This window comes from Arachis ipaensis, chromosome B6 (assembly GCF_059453495.1).
Source record: "Arachis ipaensis isolate K30076 ecotype BB chromosome B6, ASM5945349v1, whole genome shotgun sequence".
Classification (NCBI taxonomy): Eukaryota; Viridiplantae; Streptophyta; class Magnoliopsida; order Fabales; family Fabaceae; genus Arachis; species Arachis ipaensis.
The window spans coordinates 145272314-145291378 of record NC_142441.1 but is presented as its reverse complement, the minus strand read 5'-3'; the positions used below and the strand labels follow the sequence as shown (position 1 = coordinate 145291378).

General features: G+C 36.3%; 4 protein-coding genes across 5 annotated transcripts; 3 read left to right on the top strand and 1 right to left on the bottom strand.

Moving 5' to 3' along the window:
• Positions 1 to 304: 304 nt before the first annotated feature.
• LOC107647498 (uncharacterized) lies at positions 305 to 1039 on the top strand. The gene has a single exon (XM_016351569.1). It carries the CDS (start codon positions 305 to 307, stop codon positions 1037 to 1039), a length of 735 nt encoding a protein of 244 aa, XP_016207055.1.
• Positions 1040 to 1063: 24 nt separating this feature from the next.
• Positions 1064 to 1804, top strand: LOC107647499 (uncharacterized). The gene has a single exon (XM_016351570.1). The coding sequence runs from the start codon at positions 1064 to 1066 to the stop codon at positions 1802 to 1804; it is 741 nt and encodes a 246-aa protein (XP_016207056.1).
• A 5964-nt stretch (positions 1805 to 7768) lies between these two features.
• On the top strand, positions 7769 to 10556 carry LOC107605116 (putative histone H2A variant 3). The gene is made up of 2 exons (XM_016306867.3): positions 7769 to 8037; positions 10019 to 10556. The coding sequence occupies exons 1-2, from the start codon at positions 7930 to 7932 to the stop codon at positions 10313 to 10315; spliced, it is 405 nt and encodes a 134-aa protein (XP_016162353.1). The 5' UTR covers positions 7769 to 7929; the 3' UTR covers positions 10316 to 10556.
• Positions 10557 to 10912: 356 nt separating this feature from the next.
• LOC107605117 (DNAse I-like superfamily protein) lies at positions 10913 to 18640 on the bottom strand. 2 transcript variants are annotated; one of them, XM_088489644.1, is made up of 17 exons: positions 18421 to 18640; positions 17876 to 18335; positions 17093 to 17259; positions 16681 to 16746; positions 16135 to 16187; positions 15534 to 15615; positions 15357 to 15388; positions 14689 to 14770; positions 13878 to 13970; positions 13750 to 13782; positions 13576 to 13664; positions 13186 to 13478; positions 12567 to 13082; positions 12289 to 12470; positions 11990 to 12075; positions 11664 to 11748; positions 10913 to 11308 (listed from the first exon to the last, which is right to left on the bottom strand). In XM_088489644.1, exons 1-17 carry the CDS (start codon positions 18529 to 18531, stop codon positions 11228 to 11230), a joined length of 2511 nt encoding a protein of 836 aa, XP_088345770.1. In that variant the 5' UTR covers positions 18532 to 18640; the 3' UTR covers positions 10913 to 11227. The 2 variants fall into 2 exon arrangements, with proteins under 2 accessions (XP_088345770.1, XP_016162354.1); XM_016306868.2 differs by having other exon boundaries at positions 12289 to 13082.
• Between the last annotated feature and the right edge of the window lie 425 nt (positions 18641 to 19065).

The following is a 19065-nucleotide window of genomic DNA, read 5'->3' as shown; positions in this document are numbered from 1 at the left end:
TGGAGGGATCGGGGGAGGGGGTATTGCTGGCAGGTTTAGAGCCTTACCCACATGTTGAAGAAAGCGACGGTGCTTCGGAAACGTCTAGCACCAAAAGGGCAGAAGAAATACAAGAAAACAGAAATGCTTGGACCCTGGCGGTGGAATCTGGAGCGGTGCCTTATGATCAGGAAGAGGATATAATGGCGATACTCCAAGCATAGAATGAGAAGATCGCTTTGAGGAAGAAGCTGGCTAAACAGAAAGAAAAGGCTAGAAGAAGTCGTCCAAAAAATAGGAAACAGGTGTGTACTAGTGTTTTAAAATGACTTTTGCATCCTGGAATGTTCGGGGGTTGGCAGGGACTGGAAAATTGAGTATAGTCAAAAATTTTAGAAAGAAGTTCAATGTGCATGTGCTAGGCTTAATAGAGACAAAGAAAGAGGTGATGACTAAATTTGAGGTTGTGCAGTTGTGGGGTAATGATGGAGTGGGTTGGGAGTTTGTGGAGGCAGAAGGTGCTTCTGGCGGCCTGTTATTGATGTGGGATAACACGGTTTTTAACTTAAGTAGTTGCTATAAAGGCGCTAGGTGGCTATGTGTGGATGGAGTGCTGTTAAAGAATAATTTTCGGTGTGCGTTCTGTTTGGTGTATAGTGAACATGATAGGGAGGAAAAGCTTGTAGTGTGGGAAGAGCTAAGCTTCTTGTCCGGTTTATGCCAGATACCGTTCTGTTTTATGGGGAATTTTAACGAGATTGTTCAAATGGAAGAACGACTGGGGGCCACGTCTCTGCCAAGGTCTGCAGCAGAGTTTAAATCTTGGGTTCATGATATGGAGTTGATGGATCTAGTTTCATCTGATAGGTGGTTCACATGGTTCCAGGGCCAATCATGTAGTCGTATTGACAAGGTCTTGGTTAGTTTGGAATGGTTGGAAGAATTTCCTGAAACAAGGTTACGAGGAGGTCCAAGAGGGTTGTCAGACCATTGTCCAATGATTATGAACGTAACTAGGTTGGGAGGGGAGCCGAGACCGTTTTGGAGCCTGGATTCATAGTTTACTCACGATGGGTTTTTGAGGATGGTAAAGGAGGAATGGAGGAGCCTCGGGAAGATTCAGTTCATGGATAAATTGAAGGCTATGACGGTCCCGCTGGGGAGATGGCATAAAGAGCAGTTTGGAGATCTGGACATAAGGATTGACAAGTTTGAGGAGGAGATCAGGAAGGTAGATGATATGGTGAGTCATGGAGTATATGATGGAACAATGGAGGCGAGAAGGAAGGCGCTTGTGAGCTCTTGTAAGAAATGGTATATCAGAAAGGAAATCCATTGGAAGCAGATGTCACGGTCTAGGCATGCTAAGGAGATGGATAAAAACACTAGGTACTTCCACAATCTCGCATCGGCTCGTAGGAGGAACAATCGGATTGAAGCTTTACGGATCCATGGGAGAGTAGTAAGGAATCAAGCACGGATCAAGGTAGCTATAAGAGATTTCTTTAAAGAGTTGTATCACCAGGAACCTTCACCTAATATTGGGATCCGGGATGGGCTGGTTAGGCGAATAACTGGGGAGGAGGCAGCAGAGCTGGAGTTGATGCCAAGTGCAGAAGAAATAAAGGCTGCAGTGTGGGATTGTGAGTCTTCAAAAGCTCCTCGAAGTGATGAGTTTAACATGAATTTCATTAGGAAGTGTTGGGTAGAGATTGGAAGGGAGTTCACGGAAGCAGTGTTGGGGTTCTTCCAATCAGCTATGATACCTAGGGGCTCGAACATCACTTGGGTGGCGCTGGCACCGAAGTTTGTCGGAGCTACATAGATAAAAGATCTTCGGCCAATTAGTATGGTGGGGTGCATTTATAAGGTCATATCTAAGGTGATGGTTCGAAGGATGCAACATGTGATGCCAGGTTTAGTAGGCGAGACTCAAAGTGTTTTTGTGCAGGGCAGGAAAATCCACGACGGGGCTTTGATAGCGTGTGAAATTGTGCATTGGCTAAAGTCCAGAAGACGAAGCTCTGCAACTATTAAACTGGATTTTCAGAAGGCGTATGATCGGGTCAAATGGAGCTTCGTCGACATCGTTCTGCAGAAGATGGGTTTTGGATATCGTTGGCGGAGGTGGATCAAGGAGTGTGTATGTTCTGCATCCATGTCAGTTCTTATCAATGGAGCTCCCACTAAGCCCTTCAAAATGGAAAGGGGGCTACGACAAGGAGACCCTTTATCGCCCTTTCTGTTTGTTAGTTGTTGATGTTCTTCATCAAATGATCGGAGAGGCGGTGAGGAATGGCCGCATACTTACGCTCTTGGTTGGACGGGATAACATTGAGTTGTCACACTTACAGTTTGCAGACGATACTATTCTTTTTTGCCCTCCAGAGGAAGAGACCATAAAGAATTACAAGCGTCTACTGCGGTGCTTTGAGCTGATGTCGGGGTTGAGTATTAATTTTGAGAAGTCAAGTTTCATTCCGGTTATCTGTGAACAGCTATGGACGCGGAAGTTGTGTTGCTTGCTGGATTGTAAGGAGGCAGCCCTCCCTGTTCGGTACCTGGGCATCTCATTGGGAGCGAATCTGAGGCTTGTGAAAATGTGGCAACCAGTGATTGATAAGGTGGAAGACAAGCTGAGCCTGTGGAAAGCAAAGACACTCAATAAGGCAGGTAAGCTGGTGCTCATAAAATCTGTCCTTAATAGCTTGCCTATATACTATCTGAGCTTGTACAAGATGCCAAAGGCAGTAGCAGAGAAGTTGATTTCCTTACAACGTCGATTCTTGTGGAGTAAAGAGGATGGGAGGATGGGGATGCCACTAGTGAGGTGGGAGGTAGTGATGGCGCCTAAAAAGGTGGGGGGTTTGGGAGTAGGAGATGCAGTGCTTCGGAATACCGCTCTTCTGTTTAAGTGGTGGTGGTGGTTTTCGAAAGAAGAGTGCCCCCTTTGGAAGAAAGTGGTTTGTTCTTGTAATAGCATGAATCCTTCTGAGATGCTGCATGGGCAACCTGTTCCCAAAAGAGGGGGTCCTTGGAAAGATATCTGTCAGCTTCAAATAAGAGATCCACAAGTTAGAAAGACGATGATCAGAGGCCTATCAATGGAGGTTGGGAATGGCAGAACAACCCGATTCTGGGAGGACGTCTGGCTCCCTGATGGGGTCTTGAAAGATCTTTTTCCAAGACTTTTCTCGGTCTCGAATCTTAAAGGATCTGTTATAGGGGACTGCGGATTTTGGGATGGGTTGGCGTGGATATGGAGCTTCCAGTGGAGGAAACAGCTGTTTCAGTGGGAGCTGGAACTTTTGAACCACCTCCACGAGATACTACACTCGGTTAAGCTAACAACAGAGAGAGAGTATAAGGTGGTTTGGAAATTTGACAGAACTGGTATTTTTTCAACTAATTCCTTTGTGAAGGGGTTGCAGGAAGCAGTTCTCCCGGAGGAAATACCTAGCTATAGCTTCACTAGTGTTATTTGGAGGGGCTTCATCCCGCAAAAGGTTGAACTGTTCTCTTGGTTTGTCTTGATTGGGAGGGTGAATACTAAAGAAAGGCTTTCCGGGCTAGGGGTTATTGGCCAGCTCGATAATATGTGTCCTTTATGTTGCAAGGCTGTTGACTCAGCTGTCCATCTGTTTCTTGGCTGTGAGCTCACTTGGCAGGTGTGGTGTGCATGGCTATTCGCCCTTGGAAGGTCCTGGGCCATACCAGGAACACTGAAGCAACATTTTGAGAGCTGGACGCATGCTTCACATAGAAAGGTTGAGAGAAAGAGGTGGTTGATTGGATTCTTTGCTGTAATCTGGGCAATTTGGCTAGAAAGGAACGATCGTGTCTTCAATAATCATGGCTTAGGAGTGGTGGAAATCATCAACAGGTCCTTTTCGCTATCCGACGAGTGGCTTGGTGGTACTCCCTTTGGTTGTTGATGGCAATGCCGAAGCTGACGAGGGGTTGATGGCTTTGTATTTAAGTTGTCTTATGTTTCTTATCTCTGTTTGCTCCACCTTGTTGTGTTGAGCACTTTTTAATTCAAAAAAAAATTATTTTTATAATAACTTGCCACATGACAAGTTATTATTGGAAGGAGAAAGTTCTTGTTCAGAGGCACTCATTCCTCTTGGATAGTTTACAGGGACTCTCATTTTTTCTCCTCTAATAATTGGTCTATGCATTTGTCAAAAAGAAGGCTTTAATTTTGTCCGTTGAAGGTGCTCTAAGAAAATACTTCCGTTCTAGCTTCATGTTCATCATGAATTTTCGTTTAATTATTCTAGCGAAAAAGATGAATATCTGCGGGTATTTATAAATATTATTTTTATAAAAAGAGTAAACTACCAAAAATGCATTTGAAAAATTTTGTTGCCGACAAAAATACATCCAAAATTTATTATCGATAAAAATACTATCAAAGTTTAAAAACACAACAAAAATGTCCAAAAAGAATATTTTTTTTATAAGTGACAAACGACTTTTGTATTTGATAAATCGTTTATACATTCAATTCAAAATTTTATAGGAATATTTAGATAATTGTTTGCAAAATACACAAAAAAAAATGAGATAAAAATTTGATCTCTATATTTTATTTTATTTTTTAAAGCATTATTAGTTGTTGACAAAAAATACAAGATATATACTTAAAGAAAAATTACCAAATTTTAAAGATAAAAATATCTCATTTTTTAATTATGCATGCAAAAAATCACATCAAAATTCAAATTTTAAAGTATTTTTTGAGAATACATATTTAATATTAGACATTTTTATCATATTTTTAAATCATTTAAAGACATTTTTGTTGATAATAAAATTTAAGTATATTTTTATCAACGACAAAATTATTTGAATGTATTTTTGGTAATTTATCTTTAAAAAATTTAAAAAATTGAATACAAAATCATAATCCAATACAATTCAATAAAATTTAACATAATATAAAACAATCCAATCATAATGTAACATAATCTAATATGTATAATTAAAATAAATAAAATAAAAATAGTTTGCAATATATAAAATAGCATGATTCACCTTAATAAATAAGGATATTTTAATAAATTTAAGTTAGCGAAAATTTAACAAGCCCCTATAAAGTAGTTACCTCTATTCTTATTTTTGTCTTTATTTATTTGTGAGGTGAGGATAAAATTTTTAGATATGAATAATTTTAATATGAAATACGATAATATTTAATCATTTTAATATTTTACATTGCTATAATGATAGTATAAAATGTTATTGATATTTTATAAAAAAAAAATATTTTTTAATTATAAAAAGACAAAATATTATTGACGTTTTGTAAAATAATATTATTTTAATTATATAAAAAAAAACGTCATTGACAGGCTAATTTTTTTTTGTATGAAAAAAATATTGGTGTTTTTGTTGAAAATGGGAGTATTTGGTGTAATTACAGATGAGTGGATTTTTTTGGTGGGAAGCCAACACGTGGGGGGCGTGTTGCAACACGTGGGGGGCGTGGTGGACACGTGGCAGCATTCTGGCCAACACGTGGGGAGCGTGTTGGACACGTGGCAGCTCCTTAGCCAACACGTGGGGGGCGTGTTGCAACACGTGGAGAGCGTATTGAATGATTTCAATACTACTGTAATACACTTCAAATATCAATATTCAACCAAAACACCATCTCTCTTTCCATATTAAAAATAATTTCTCTTTCCATATTAAAAATAAAGGGCCTGCTACACATACAAGTAAAAAGGCCGTACAAATTTTACAAGTTATCAGCCCAAACTTCATTAACACGCGCATTAACTCATTTTGAATGGAGCATAACTACACGCGCCCCACTCAAACGGTTCCTCTTCGTCTTCGTCTTCTTCTTCTTCTTCCTCTTCCTCTTCCTCTTCCTCTTCGTTTTTTTTTTCCGATTTTCATGGTTTCTGAAATTCTTCTCCCTCTTGTTGCACGTTCTTCTACCTCTTACTCTTCTTCTTCTCCTTTTCTTTCGTTTCTGCACGTTCTTCTTCCTCGTTTTCCTCTTCTTCTTCTTCTTCTTCATTTACGTCTTTTCTCTCTGTTTTCTCTTTTTTTCGATTTTTCATGGTAAAATCGTTTTTGAAGAAGAAGAAGCAGCAGAAGATGAGGAGGAGAAAGAGAAAGAGTTCTGAATTTTCTTAAATTCTTTGGGTGTATTTTCTTAAATCCTTTGGGTGTATTTCTATAATCGTTTGGGTGAATTCTTGTAACCGTTTGAGTGTATTTTCTGTAATCCTTTGGGTGTATTTCTGTAATCATTTGGGTATATTTGAGTGATATCTGACTAATATCTATGAGTGTATCTGACTCATATCTATGGGTGTATCTTACTGATATCTATGGGTGTATTTTTCATTTCAGAAAAAATGACAAGTATTACAGAAATACACCCAAACGATTACATAAAATACACCCAAGAGATTACAGAAATATACCCAAACGGTTACAGGAATTCACCCAAACGATTATAGAAATACACCCAAAAGATTACAGAAAATACACCCAAAGGATTTAAGAAATACACCCAAAATCATGCATAATTCAGAACTCTTTCTCTTTCTCCTCCTCATCTTCTGATACTTCTTCTTCTTCAAAAACGATTTCAGAGCTTGATGTCAAAAAACAATAGAAATCGAGAATAACGAAAGAAGAAGAAGAAGAAGAAGAAGAAGAAGAAGAAGAAGAAGAAGAAGAAGAAGAAGAAAAAGAAAGAAGAAGAACGTGCAGAAGAAGAAGAAGAAGAAGAAAAAGAAAAGAAGGTGCAATGAAGAAGAAGAAGAAGAAGAAAAGAAGAAGAAGAGGAAGAGGAAGAGGAAGAAGAAGAGGAAGAGGAAGAAGAACGTGCAGCAAGAAGAAGAAGAAGAAGGTGCAATGAAAACGTGCCGTAACAGTATGTGGAGGAACTAACGTCAACGACGAAGAACAAACCAGTGAGAAAGGGGGAGAAAAGAACGATCGAAAAAGAAGGAGAAGAAGAAGGGATGTAGCGCGTGTAAGGAATGTAGCACTTACAGCGAATTTTGGGGATTAAAGTTTAATTGACTTGTAATACTTACAAGCCCTAATCACTTATACGCAGAGTTTTTCTCTAAAAATAATTTCTGTCATTGACACTTTATAAACACCTACAATAATATATATCAGATGGTTTAGATCATCTTTAAGAATTTCATCCTTTATAATCCAATATATACAAATAAAAGTTCATGAGACGAATCTCTATTTTCGTGTGAATTTTGCAAATCTATTGGTCATTTTTACAAATATTTATTTCTCGCCGCCTTTTCACTATCCCTAACTATCTTTTTAATGTATCACTCAATTTTTAAGCCCAAATTAAAACATTAACCCATTGGTAATAGGTTTTGGGATTTTAAAAAGGACTAAAATATTATTTTAGTTTTTAATATTTAAGTTAAGTCGTAATTTTATTTTTAATATTTGAAAGTTGAAACATCTTATTTTTATCTAAAATATTTTATTGTCATATTTTAATTTTTTGATCAAAATTAACTTTTTCTTAAAATATTTTTTTTATTATATTTCTTTTAAATAGAAATAAAAATCATAATTACAATAATCATAGTAGTAATTGTAATAACTTAAGAGTGAAAGTGACATAAAAATAAAAAAAAAGAAAAAGATAGTAGAAAAAAATAATTTCAAAAAAATTTAATTAGAAGAATAAAATAAAATGAAATAAAATATCTAAAATAAAATAATACATTTCAATCGTTAAAGATGAAATTAGGATAAATGTGAAATTCTTTAAAAAAATAGAAGGGGCAGTTCGGTCTTGTTAACTTTCAGTTTCGATCATTCTCAACCCTTTCTCTCTCTCTCTCTCTGGCTCTTGTTTCCGACTCGTGAGAACTTAGAAAGCTTGGAAAGGTCGATCCCTCTATAAGGCCGTGTTTGGTGGTTGCTAGGAGAAGGACGATGTCAGGGAAAGGCGCAAAGGGTTTGATAACTGCCAAAACCCCCGCACCAAACAAGGACAAAGATAAGAAGAAGCCTGTTTCTCGTTCCTCCAGAGCTGGTCTTCAGGTTCCTTTCTTTTATTATTATAATATACTTTTCGCCATTTCAGATTTACTTTTCTCTCGTTTCTATTTAATTTTTTTTTCTGTTAAACGTTCGCAAGTTCTGAAATTATTTATATCTTTTGTCTCTTTATTACTATTGATTCATATTTTGTTTGTTCCTAAGTTATGGCTATAACTTGCTATAGCTGTAGTCTATAGTACATTAGATTTATTAGCTTCTGAATTATAATTTTCTAGGTGCTGTTTTAGTAACATTTCTCAAATTTTTTTTTTCTTTTTCTTTTTGTTAATGTGATTAAGGATGTTCTTGGTTAATTTGGTTGTGCTTTGGAAGGTGGAAAATTGAAGCATGAAATGAAACTAATTTATGAAAGGATGAAAATGTTGTTTTTAACAAATGATCCTCTCAACTTACATATATGAATTATGCGAATTAGTTGCTGTACATTTTGTGTGTTCTTGAAATTTTAGTTATTTTACATCAATTCTATGAAATGATGAAGGGTCTTTGTTTGCCTTGTAGATGTATTTCTTTCAATATGATCCTTTTGTATGTAAGATTCTGCTTTTTTGGTCATTGATTCTATGAATTATGCGAAAAGGCATCCTATCTAACTTTGACACTTACTATGTAGTATAATAATCTAGTTAAAAGATAGAGCAGGTCACGGTAGGTTCACGATAGAAGACGACGAAAACTATCAATAAAACCATTTATTCACACGAAGAATTGATTGGTGAAACCCAGCTGAAGCTACAACTGTGATTGAGGAAGGAATTCTAGAGTCTTCCCTTCTTGCCCTTAGGTAACAACTTCCACAACTGAACTCCCTCAAGACCCTATTTGTAATTAATTGGCCCTAAGTAACTCAACCAAATCCATTCAGCTTCTTCCATTACATGCTATATACAATTTTCACATGCTAATTCTAATTGTTCTGTCACTGCCATATACTGTTGTCACCTTGGGACCTGGCTCACTGCTCACAAGCCTTATTCCATAATTAGGGGCATGCCATGCTATCATAGTCAAATGCAAAACGAGGACCTTACATAGTGTTTGGAAGTCGCCTATGGTCACAAATATATAGACAGTACAGAAACCTATTCTGTAGCTGAGACTATAACATAGAAATTTTCTATGTTTGGTCCTTCCAGCAATGAGGACAGTACAGCAAGACAAGTAAATAACAACAATAACAAAACCTGTGTTATATAGTCGGTTCCAAGTCCGGATAGGAGGAGGCTTATGTTAGGCCTTCAACAGCCATCGAAATTTCATGAAATGGACCAAACATTGGAGACAAGACAATGAGACAAAAACAACTTCTGATAATATTTTTATAAATATTTTGTATTTTCATCTTTATCCTCACAATTTTATATTCAAATCTTAAAATGACATTTTTACACTGTCTCGTCTCCAAATGTTAGAATTACTATCAAACACACATATGTATCTATTGCCTCTATTATGTCTAAGGGACAACTTCCAAACACAACCTTAAGGTGCTATTAGTTTCCATTTCCACACCTCAGTTGTTATAGTGAGACATTAAGAAACTGTAAAACATTTACTTTGTATGTATAAATTAAACATTTATGTAAAATACTAAATGGGAAAGAAAGGGGAAAAAAAAACATTAAAACCTGTGGTGAAGCATGGAAATAAGATTTATGATCTTGAGAGTCCACAACTTCACATGGTCCTTTAAAGAGTAAAGACTTTGCCTAAGCTGTGATTATTGAAATAGTTGTATGATGTTCGTGTGCAATTCTATTCATAACCAATGCTTTTTCGGTTAATTAATGTATTCTTGTGTGGCATGTACAAATTGTACATATACACATGTTGGGCTTGCAAATATTTGTGGATTATTGGTACAAAATCATATGATAAACTCCTATTTTTGTTCAGTAATTTCGTATTTATTTCTGTAAATGTGTTGGGGTGTTTCATATTATGTATCTCTTTTATCCAGTTCCCTGTTGGACGTATTCACCGACTCCTGAAGTCAAGGGTCACAGCTAATGGAAGAGTTGGTGCCACAGCTGCAGTGTATTCTGCTGCTATCCTTGAATATTTGACTGCAGAGGTGCTAGAGTTGGCTGGCAATGCAAGCAAGGATCTGAAGGTAAAGCGTATAACACCGCGACATCTACAGCTTGCTATTCGAGGGGACGAAGAACTCGACACACTCATCAAGGGAACAATAGCTGGTGGTGGTGTTATTCCTCATATTCACAAGTCTCTTATCAACAAGTCTTCAAAGGAGTGAGTGGTACATATCATTCGGAATTTCGGATCAACATGGGAGAAATGAGTTTCTTTTTTTTAATCTGTAAATTTGATGATATCTTGATTTTGTGGATAAGTTGCTTCTTGCATTAGTTTGATCCACCCTTGGAGGCAAGCTGAAAATTTCTGGTTTCCTTATTTATTATTGTATTAACTGACCTCTTTGACTAATGTGCCCGGTACTTCAAGATCAAAATATTGCTCGTCTCTTGAATTTGTTCTAGGTTATTTTTTGCATTGGCCAAATTGTAATCTGGTGCCAAATTCCTGTTATTTCTCATAAATTCAGTCTGTTCAATTTAAATTTAATTTGCTCGTTTCTGCAATTTACAAGGTCAGTTGCTGAGATGTATAAGCAAATTTAGCGGGATTTCTTTGTTCAAGAGAGGCGGTGCTAAGTGAAATGATCAGAATAAGTGAACAATCATTTGATTTGATTCTATTTAAGACCATAAAATCTGTTTTGCTATATAGAGAACATGAAATAACACAATCTGAAAGGAGTAATGAGATCAGGAGAACAAGCCCCGCAATCCTTCCATTTGATCACATTGTAGTAATCATGCAATTTAGTCCATACGATGTGATTATGTGGCACATTCATTTCACCAACAAAAATAAATCTTACAAAATATTAGCTCCTTCCATTTCAACTTATTGCCTAACAACTCAATATTATCAAAATCATGCAACTCATTTAAGATGTACAACATTAACTTGATCATCGATATACTTAATACATAAATTTTACCCCAAGAAATAAATAAGGCTGCCATTCGTCTCTGCCTTTGTGTAAGAACAATTGGCCGAGAGTGGAAAATTTTGCCCGACTTAGAACCACTTCTGATGTCAGAATAGCAAAAAGCTCCCGGGTGGGCGAATCAAAGTGCCATTAAACATCATTGCGGACTTGGGTACCATCTTTTAAGATTGCCAATTCTGAAGCCAAGGCAATGTGATCACTACCCCATTTCTATGTACAGAATGAAAAGTAGAAAAAATATTAGAAGTCAAGGTATACATTCCAAGCCACAATATGCAAGATCAGGGCAATCAATTAAGTATCTTATTATCGATAAGGGGAGTCCATCTCAACTATAATCATTTTTGGTCATATGTAAATGTAATGTGCTGAAACAGGGCCTTGATAAACAGGTATTAGTGCACCACCCACCCAGACAGGCTAAAACTACTGATACTGAAAGGGCGTGGCTAGTCATAAACTGAACATAATTCATATTGAATCTTAATTCAAGAAGACTTGTAATAAAGGCCATAAATAAACCTATCAACCTGCAAATTTTCACAAAAAACCACAGTTTTGTTACCTTTGTTGGAAATCCAGGAGTCCATTCCATGGCATGTTTAGGTATTGGAGCGAGAACTCTGGTTGTCTGCAAACCTTCGGACCGCCTACACAACAGATCAGGAGAGATGTATATTTCTATCAGCTGCTTTTGCCCAGAGTAACGCATGCAAAAAATGCAAAATCAATTTTGTTGACAGCTACTTTATACTGAAATTTTCATGTCATAACTCAGCAATGAAAGTATTGATATGCAAGAATATCGCAATAAGACTTTTCAATTGCTATGAATTCGGAATATAATAAGCAAAACAGTGGTTGTAAAACTATAGCACAATCAGCACCTACCAAATGTAGTCAACAGTGCCCAAAAAGCATCTATTATAACTGGTCACCAGGGGCTCTCCATGGGGGTCTCTGGTCCCTGAAGAATCCTGTAGGCATGACAAAAGTGCAAATACAATAAGTTAATATGAAACAGGAGCAAGTTTAGAAGAAATATGGAAATGCAACACGTGGGGAGCTTCTATTATATGAAAGGTAAGCTTCTATTATATGAAATGCATGAGTCAGCTGATCATATAAAAAAGAATGGACAGAAAATAAAATAAGATATAATTGTGTAAGAATCCTTGTCTGGAATTTACCATAGCTTCAGTATATGTGCTCCTGAGTGGTAAAGGATGCTCTAGGAATGTGCACTCTGAATTTCCTGTTGCTGTCTCTATGTCCATTGGGGTCCAAAATGAGGGGTTGTAAGTGGTTCTCTCAGCATTAACATATTCAGAAGCTGAGCTTGAAGACAAGTCACCATCCACTTCATTGCTTTCTGCAAGCAGCAAGTTGGAAGCAGATTCTGATTCCTCAAACTCATATGATTTTTCAATATTTGATTTCATTGATGGACCAAGATCAAGACTCACACCTTCTTCAGTGTTATAAAAGGATGATATGAATGCCGTGTCATCTTCCATATTTTCATTGCCTATGGTTTTATCTACCTCATCAAAGAACAATTTCTCTAGTTTTTCTTCTAGTGGAAAGTCAATGTTGGCGGATTGATGTGATTTATCTACTACTACAGAGGTTGATGAGCTGTTCAATTTGTCATTGGTGAGAAGCTCATCAGATGGTCTTTCTCCGCACCCAGTATCAGGTTCTTCAAAAGAATCAGAAACTGGATTCTGGCTGGATAGTGGAGTTGAACAAATTTCTTCATTGAGAATATTTGTCGACTCAAGATCTATATTGACCCTGGAAGAATGATCATCTTCCTGGAGAGACGTCGAGGAGCATTCAGACTCCAATTTTCCATTTCCTTCAGGAAAATGTAAGCTGGAAATTTTGCTTGATGATTCTTGCTTTGAAGTAGTGACGGCATCTGATACATGTTCACTTGATGCTCCTTGATTTAAACTTGGGACAGTATCCAATACATGTTCTGTGCATCCCAAACCAATTGTATTAGAATGAATTGCATAAAGAGCTAAGGTCAAAGTACAGATGTCAATTATCTCATCATTAATGATTTAAGCGGATCATACCTTCACTATAAGTAGGATTTGACTCTTCAATGTTTTCAATTTCACCAAAAGTCTTGCAATGATCAACAGCAGTATCCTGTACATCCCTTCTTGCATATGCATCACTCTCCTTATCATGCTGCACATTTGTCAGAGACTTATCAGGCATATGCGAAATAGTGTCAGAAAATTGATTCTCTGAACTGTTACTCTTGGAATCTGGATTCTGCATGTCTGACAAAGAATTATTTTGTTCAATATTAACTTCCTTGTCACCCCCATTAGATGCGGTCTGAACTGAACCATTAGCAGATCTGTCACAGCATTGTTTTGTAAGATTTAGCATATATTTCTCGTGAAATGCAAGATCAACTTGTTTCATCACAAACACAAAAAAACATAAAAGCCTACCTTGAATTAGGACCATAAAATCTTGATGCACAAATTACAGCAGAAGCTTGTCCTGATACCTTATTCCTATCTATTCCAGACAAATCTAACTGCAAAAATATCAAGATCTCATTTTTGTTGTTTTGGCCGTGTCAGTAATCAACACAGGATACAGTAAAGAACTAAAGCATATACCTTCTGTTCTGAGATATAGTTGTACAAAGGACTCTGAGACAAGATAAAGAATATTAATGTCATAAAACCTGTAACACCATACAAAATGACAATGACAATGAATGAGAAGAGATAAGAGAAAAAATCACCTTAGGGGTGCAATTAAAATCGCCACAGATAACAACAGGAGCATTATTCCAGAGTTCAGAAACAGCTTTAGCCCTATCAATTAGCACTCTGACCTGTTGAAGCATATATAGATGAGAAATCATATACAAGAGGAATTTAGAATCATATTTTCAACAAAGCAGCAGCTAGCAGAGTCAGCTATGAAGAACTGATATCACAAGTTCAAATAGAGACTGAATCAGAGATAAATGAGATTGGATATACTTTTCAGTGTTCACAGCAGTTCTGCTCACACGACACACATATTCATTGTTTCATTAAATTGCATGTTTAAGGGACCTTAGCTTGCATTGACTGAAGGATAGTTTGATAATGAATAATTGCAAGAGATGCTTACACTAATGGGTCTATAGGTGGTACAAATGAATATAGCTTGAGGCATTATAAAAAAAACACACTAAGATTTAAGACATGACAGTCTTAATCTATATGCTGGATGTCCAGACTCCACTTAGAGGAACAAGGATTAGTTGTTGCTGTAGTAATCCATCCAAAACAGAACACTATCACGTAAAAGGAGGGCTTCATCAAGACGGGAAAATAGAGTATTTTAAGGTATAAAATGGAAAATTAAAGTTAATTGGCTGAAAGTTCAATCCTGAAACTAGCATGGTAAACATTTAGAACTTCAAGGTTTCAGACAATTAAATACAACAGTAGCAACAACTTCTTATCCCATTAGGTAGGATTGGCTACATAGAATAAATGACACTATTGGATATAATAGAAATTAATAAATGAATAAGAGCCTATGCAACAAACAGTAGTTACCTGGCCAAGCTTAATTTCTCCTCTATTAGGATTATAAAGCACATGAATGTTACAAACCACAACTTTACTTGAACCTTTCGTGCTGTAGAATATTACAAATATGTTATAAACATAAAAAAGAAAAATAAACCTAAAAAAAATGAATAATAGCTAAAAATATCAAAAGAAGGAAATCCACAAGGTTATGAATGCCTCTAGTCAAGTGAATAAACTTTGTATTTATCTTGATATATGATTAAGGCTCAAGTCAAATAACCTTCAGTCAACAAATTAAACTACTGTGGTATACTGGTATACCGTATACAAAGGAATCTACAGTGCCATAATTATCATACTTGAATATCTAATACCAACATATTGAACTCCGCTGAGACTTAACATAACTAGGCTGATGATATTGCCACTTCTATTTTCGATAATGCCACTCCACACATGATTTTTCGAATAGCATTTTTGCATGAATTTGTAAAGAGTGACATTATCAAATTAGGAGAGCAATATCCATTTTCCCTTAACTATTGATTAGTATATATCCAACGAAAAATAGGAGGCTGAAGGCTCTTTCTTCCAGTATAAATAGAACTCGAGATACTTCCACTTACTCAAAAACCAAAAAATATAATAGGAGAAAAGTTCAAAGTCATGTAGCCAAAAAAGGGGGAAATCACCTTGACGGGACAGATCCATTTTGAGTTTTGAACTGTTCAAAGGAGTAGAATACAAATAAGAATTACAAGAAAATTAATAAAGGAGTGAACATTTAAGATAAATAAGGATTCTCAATTTGTTTTAACAGAAATTGAACTAGGCAAAGCAATTACAACTAGAATGCGAATACAATATACCTCTAGTACACATATCTGTGCAACATTATCTCTAAGTCCCAGCTTATTAAACTCAATGCATTCTTCATATAACAAATTGAACCTATAATCAGGATAAATGTGATTATTAATTACTACATGAAGAAAATTACAAATAAAATTGATGGATCCTCTTTCCCACTGCCCAACCCACATACATCAAGGGGCATTAAATAAGTGCAAAATGGACATTGGAATCAGAAGGAACAAGATCAAAACTCCCTAGAAAATAGAACAGAAAATACTCAAAGCATACAATTAATTAAGGTGTACCAGAGATAATGGCTTATATAATAGAAAAATGTGTATAGTTTGATACTGCAAGACCCCAGATTATGCATCATAGTACCCCACACTCTTTCAATTTAGGAGTGCATTTTGGCTATACCATTTGAAATTTGGAGCTAATAAAGTTGTATACTATGAGCCAAATAAGGTTACATAAGTATACCCAATAAAAGAACTGCAAAAGATAATTATGAGTGACAAAAAATTAACCTAACAAAAAATGAAGCATACACAACTTTGGGAAGCAAAAAACAAAATAAGAAGAGCATTATTGCAAAGCAGAGCTGTACAGAACCTTGATGTTCGCCAAAAGATTGCACATCCATCAACTGGATTGCCTGTACGCATCTATAAGGAGACTGAAATGCTGTTAGACTTCTTTATACACAGAATTTTGAAAAAATGGTGTAAAAATCAAAATAAGGATAATTACATGATGATGTTGAAGTTAGTCTACCACAGGTTACTTGGTTACAACTTGTTGATTTTAAAACTATGTTGGACATATTTTAGAATCTTGGTCAATCTATCAGTTAAATGATATGAAGCAATGGAACATGGATGCTTATCAAGTGAAGCATACTTCTTTTGGTCTTAACTATCTAAGAACAGAACTTGTACTCTACATGATCATAGAACCCCATAGGACAAATTTGAGAGTGACCTATTTATAAACAAAATATCACATTATCTATAAAAGTAAAAAATAAAAAAAGAAACCTCAACTAAACCATACAAGCAAATCCTGAAACAAATCAATGCTTATAAGAAATGGTACAAGCTGTATTGAACAGAAAAGTTTAACAATATGAATGCTCAAGACAAATAGCTTCTAACCGACCTTCCAGCAGCCACTGTAGCCCTTGAGCTTCAATTCCTCGGCCAACTCATTAAATCTGTCAACCTCCTGGAAGTGATAAATATGAAATCAGAAGTTAATACTGTTTCTAAATCTATATCAAGTGCAGGCTTGCAGGACAGAAGGAACAAAAGATCCAAAGACACAAATTCAGTAGTAAGTGAAATTTCAAATCTTGTTTGAATTAGATGTTGAATATATGATGGAATGTTAATCTCAATATCTGCCATCAACAATTATATGAAAACATGTGACTTCCAGGTAAAACATATGTGGTTCATAGAATTGTTACAGAAGAAGAATCAAATCTTACAGAAGAATATGATCACAAAAATGTTATTCAGTAAGCAGTAAGCATTGCGGTGTAATAAACAAGTTACAACAGAATGATAACCTGTAAACACATGATATCAGCTGACCACAAACCAAGCTCAAAAATTAGATTCTTCTTTCTCCACTGCCAGTCCAATATGTGTCGTGGTATGTGGAAGTAAAGTTTACTCCGGTGGTCCAAAGCAAGGTAGTCAGCCAATATATTATAGGACACAATTATAAACCGTTCTGTCGAGCATATGGGAGGATTAGAGAAAAGAAAAACATATGTTATATTAGCCTGATGATATTACAGGAAAAATAAATTGTTATATTATAGGAGCAACGAAGTGCAGGAAAGTAATACATAAATTCTCCTCTCATCAAATAACGGTCAAAGCATTGCAAATTTTCATTTTTTAAAAACTTTTTGTTTTATTGTGGCATGCTTTTAGCTCCGCCCTAAATCATAACAAAAGATAAAAGTAGTGAACCTTCCAATGCTCGTTCCTTTGTGTTTGATTCAAAACAAAACTTGTTGGTTCAGATAACATTTGCATCTCAAAATCACAAGCTAAAAAGTGCCATGCTTTGAAATTGTTGAAGGTTTGATTTCTGAAGAAACAAACTTTTTAACATGCTTGCTTATGCTTCTTTCGCAATAACTTCTTACAAATGAGAAAAAAAAAAGTTTTCTGCAGATTGACGCAGCTTCTCTTTTTAATCTCAATGTAAGTAATTGCCTTCTCATTTCTCAAGATTCATATTCAGGTTCTGCAAGCATGAACCACTTCTTCCTAAACCCTAAAATTGAACTTGCAAATAAAGTCACAAAATCACTTCTTGCATAATATTATGAAGTTACCACAATGAGGAGGAGGCGACGGCGCTGTTGCAAGTTCCCACTCTCGATAGTCCGGGGGCCGTGGGCGGAGATTCTGCAGCGGACGAAACGCTGGCCTGCGGTGATCATACTGCGGAGGCGGTGGCCGAAACTGCGGCGCAGGGTGGCGAAATTGACAGTTTTGAAGCTGAGGCGGCGAAGGAGCCCTATTATAAGACTGATACTGAAGCTGAGGCGGCGGAGGAACCCTATTATAAGACTGATTCTGAAGCTGCGGCGGCGGAGGAACCCTATGATAAGACTGATTCTGATACTGCTGCTGCTGCTGCGATGGTGTTTGGTTCGAGAATCTTCCTCTCTCTCCTCGCCGGATTCCCAAATTGGTGTCGCGTACTGACCGGAAGTGATCGTCGCCAGTAACGTTCTGTCCTCTCCCACTGGAGTAGGAGCGCCCGGAGAATCCTCTCCCACGTCCTCGGTACTGCACACAGAGAGAGAGAGAGTTAGAATTAAAGAGCGCATTGATGTTTTGTTTACTATGTAATTACGAGAGAGAGAGATTGCACATGGTGGCACGAAGACATAATTAAGGTGGTAGTGAGGGCAGCTGTTGAGGTGGCGTCGGCGGCGGCAACGGCGGCGGCGAGCAGATGGTTCGGCGAAGGAGTGCGTCTCATTGTAGGAGAGAGGAAAAAAAAAAAACAGGAGAGTAGAGAAGGGTGCAAGCAGTGTTTGCTAGCTGGAGCCTCGAAACATGCTCAATGGATGACACGTGGCTCAGCCAATATTTTTTTTAGTTTAATTACTATATAGATATAGATATAGATAAATCTCTCTAGATTTACCAAATTTGCAATTAAGTCCTTATATTTTTTTTAATTGAATTTTTATATTGTAATTTTTTTTTTCAATTTAATTTCTATCGTGACAAAAACGTTTGAAATAATATAATATTGGTCCCGCTACGTTCCAACAGCATATCTGTCAACTTCTGCCAACTCTTATTTATAATTGTGTTTTATGGAAGTGTTTTCGTGGATGTGTCTAATAAAAATGTCTTTTTTATGGCTGTGTTTAATAGAAGTATCTTTATAAATATATTTTCTAAATATGTCTTTTTATATATGTAAAAATGTCTTTTTATATATGTAAAAATGTCTTTTTATATATGTAAAATATAGAAGTGTCTTTTTAAAAAAATGTCTTTATGA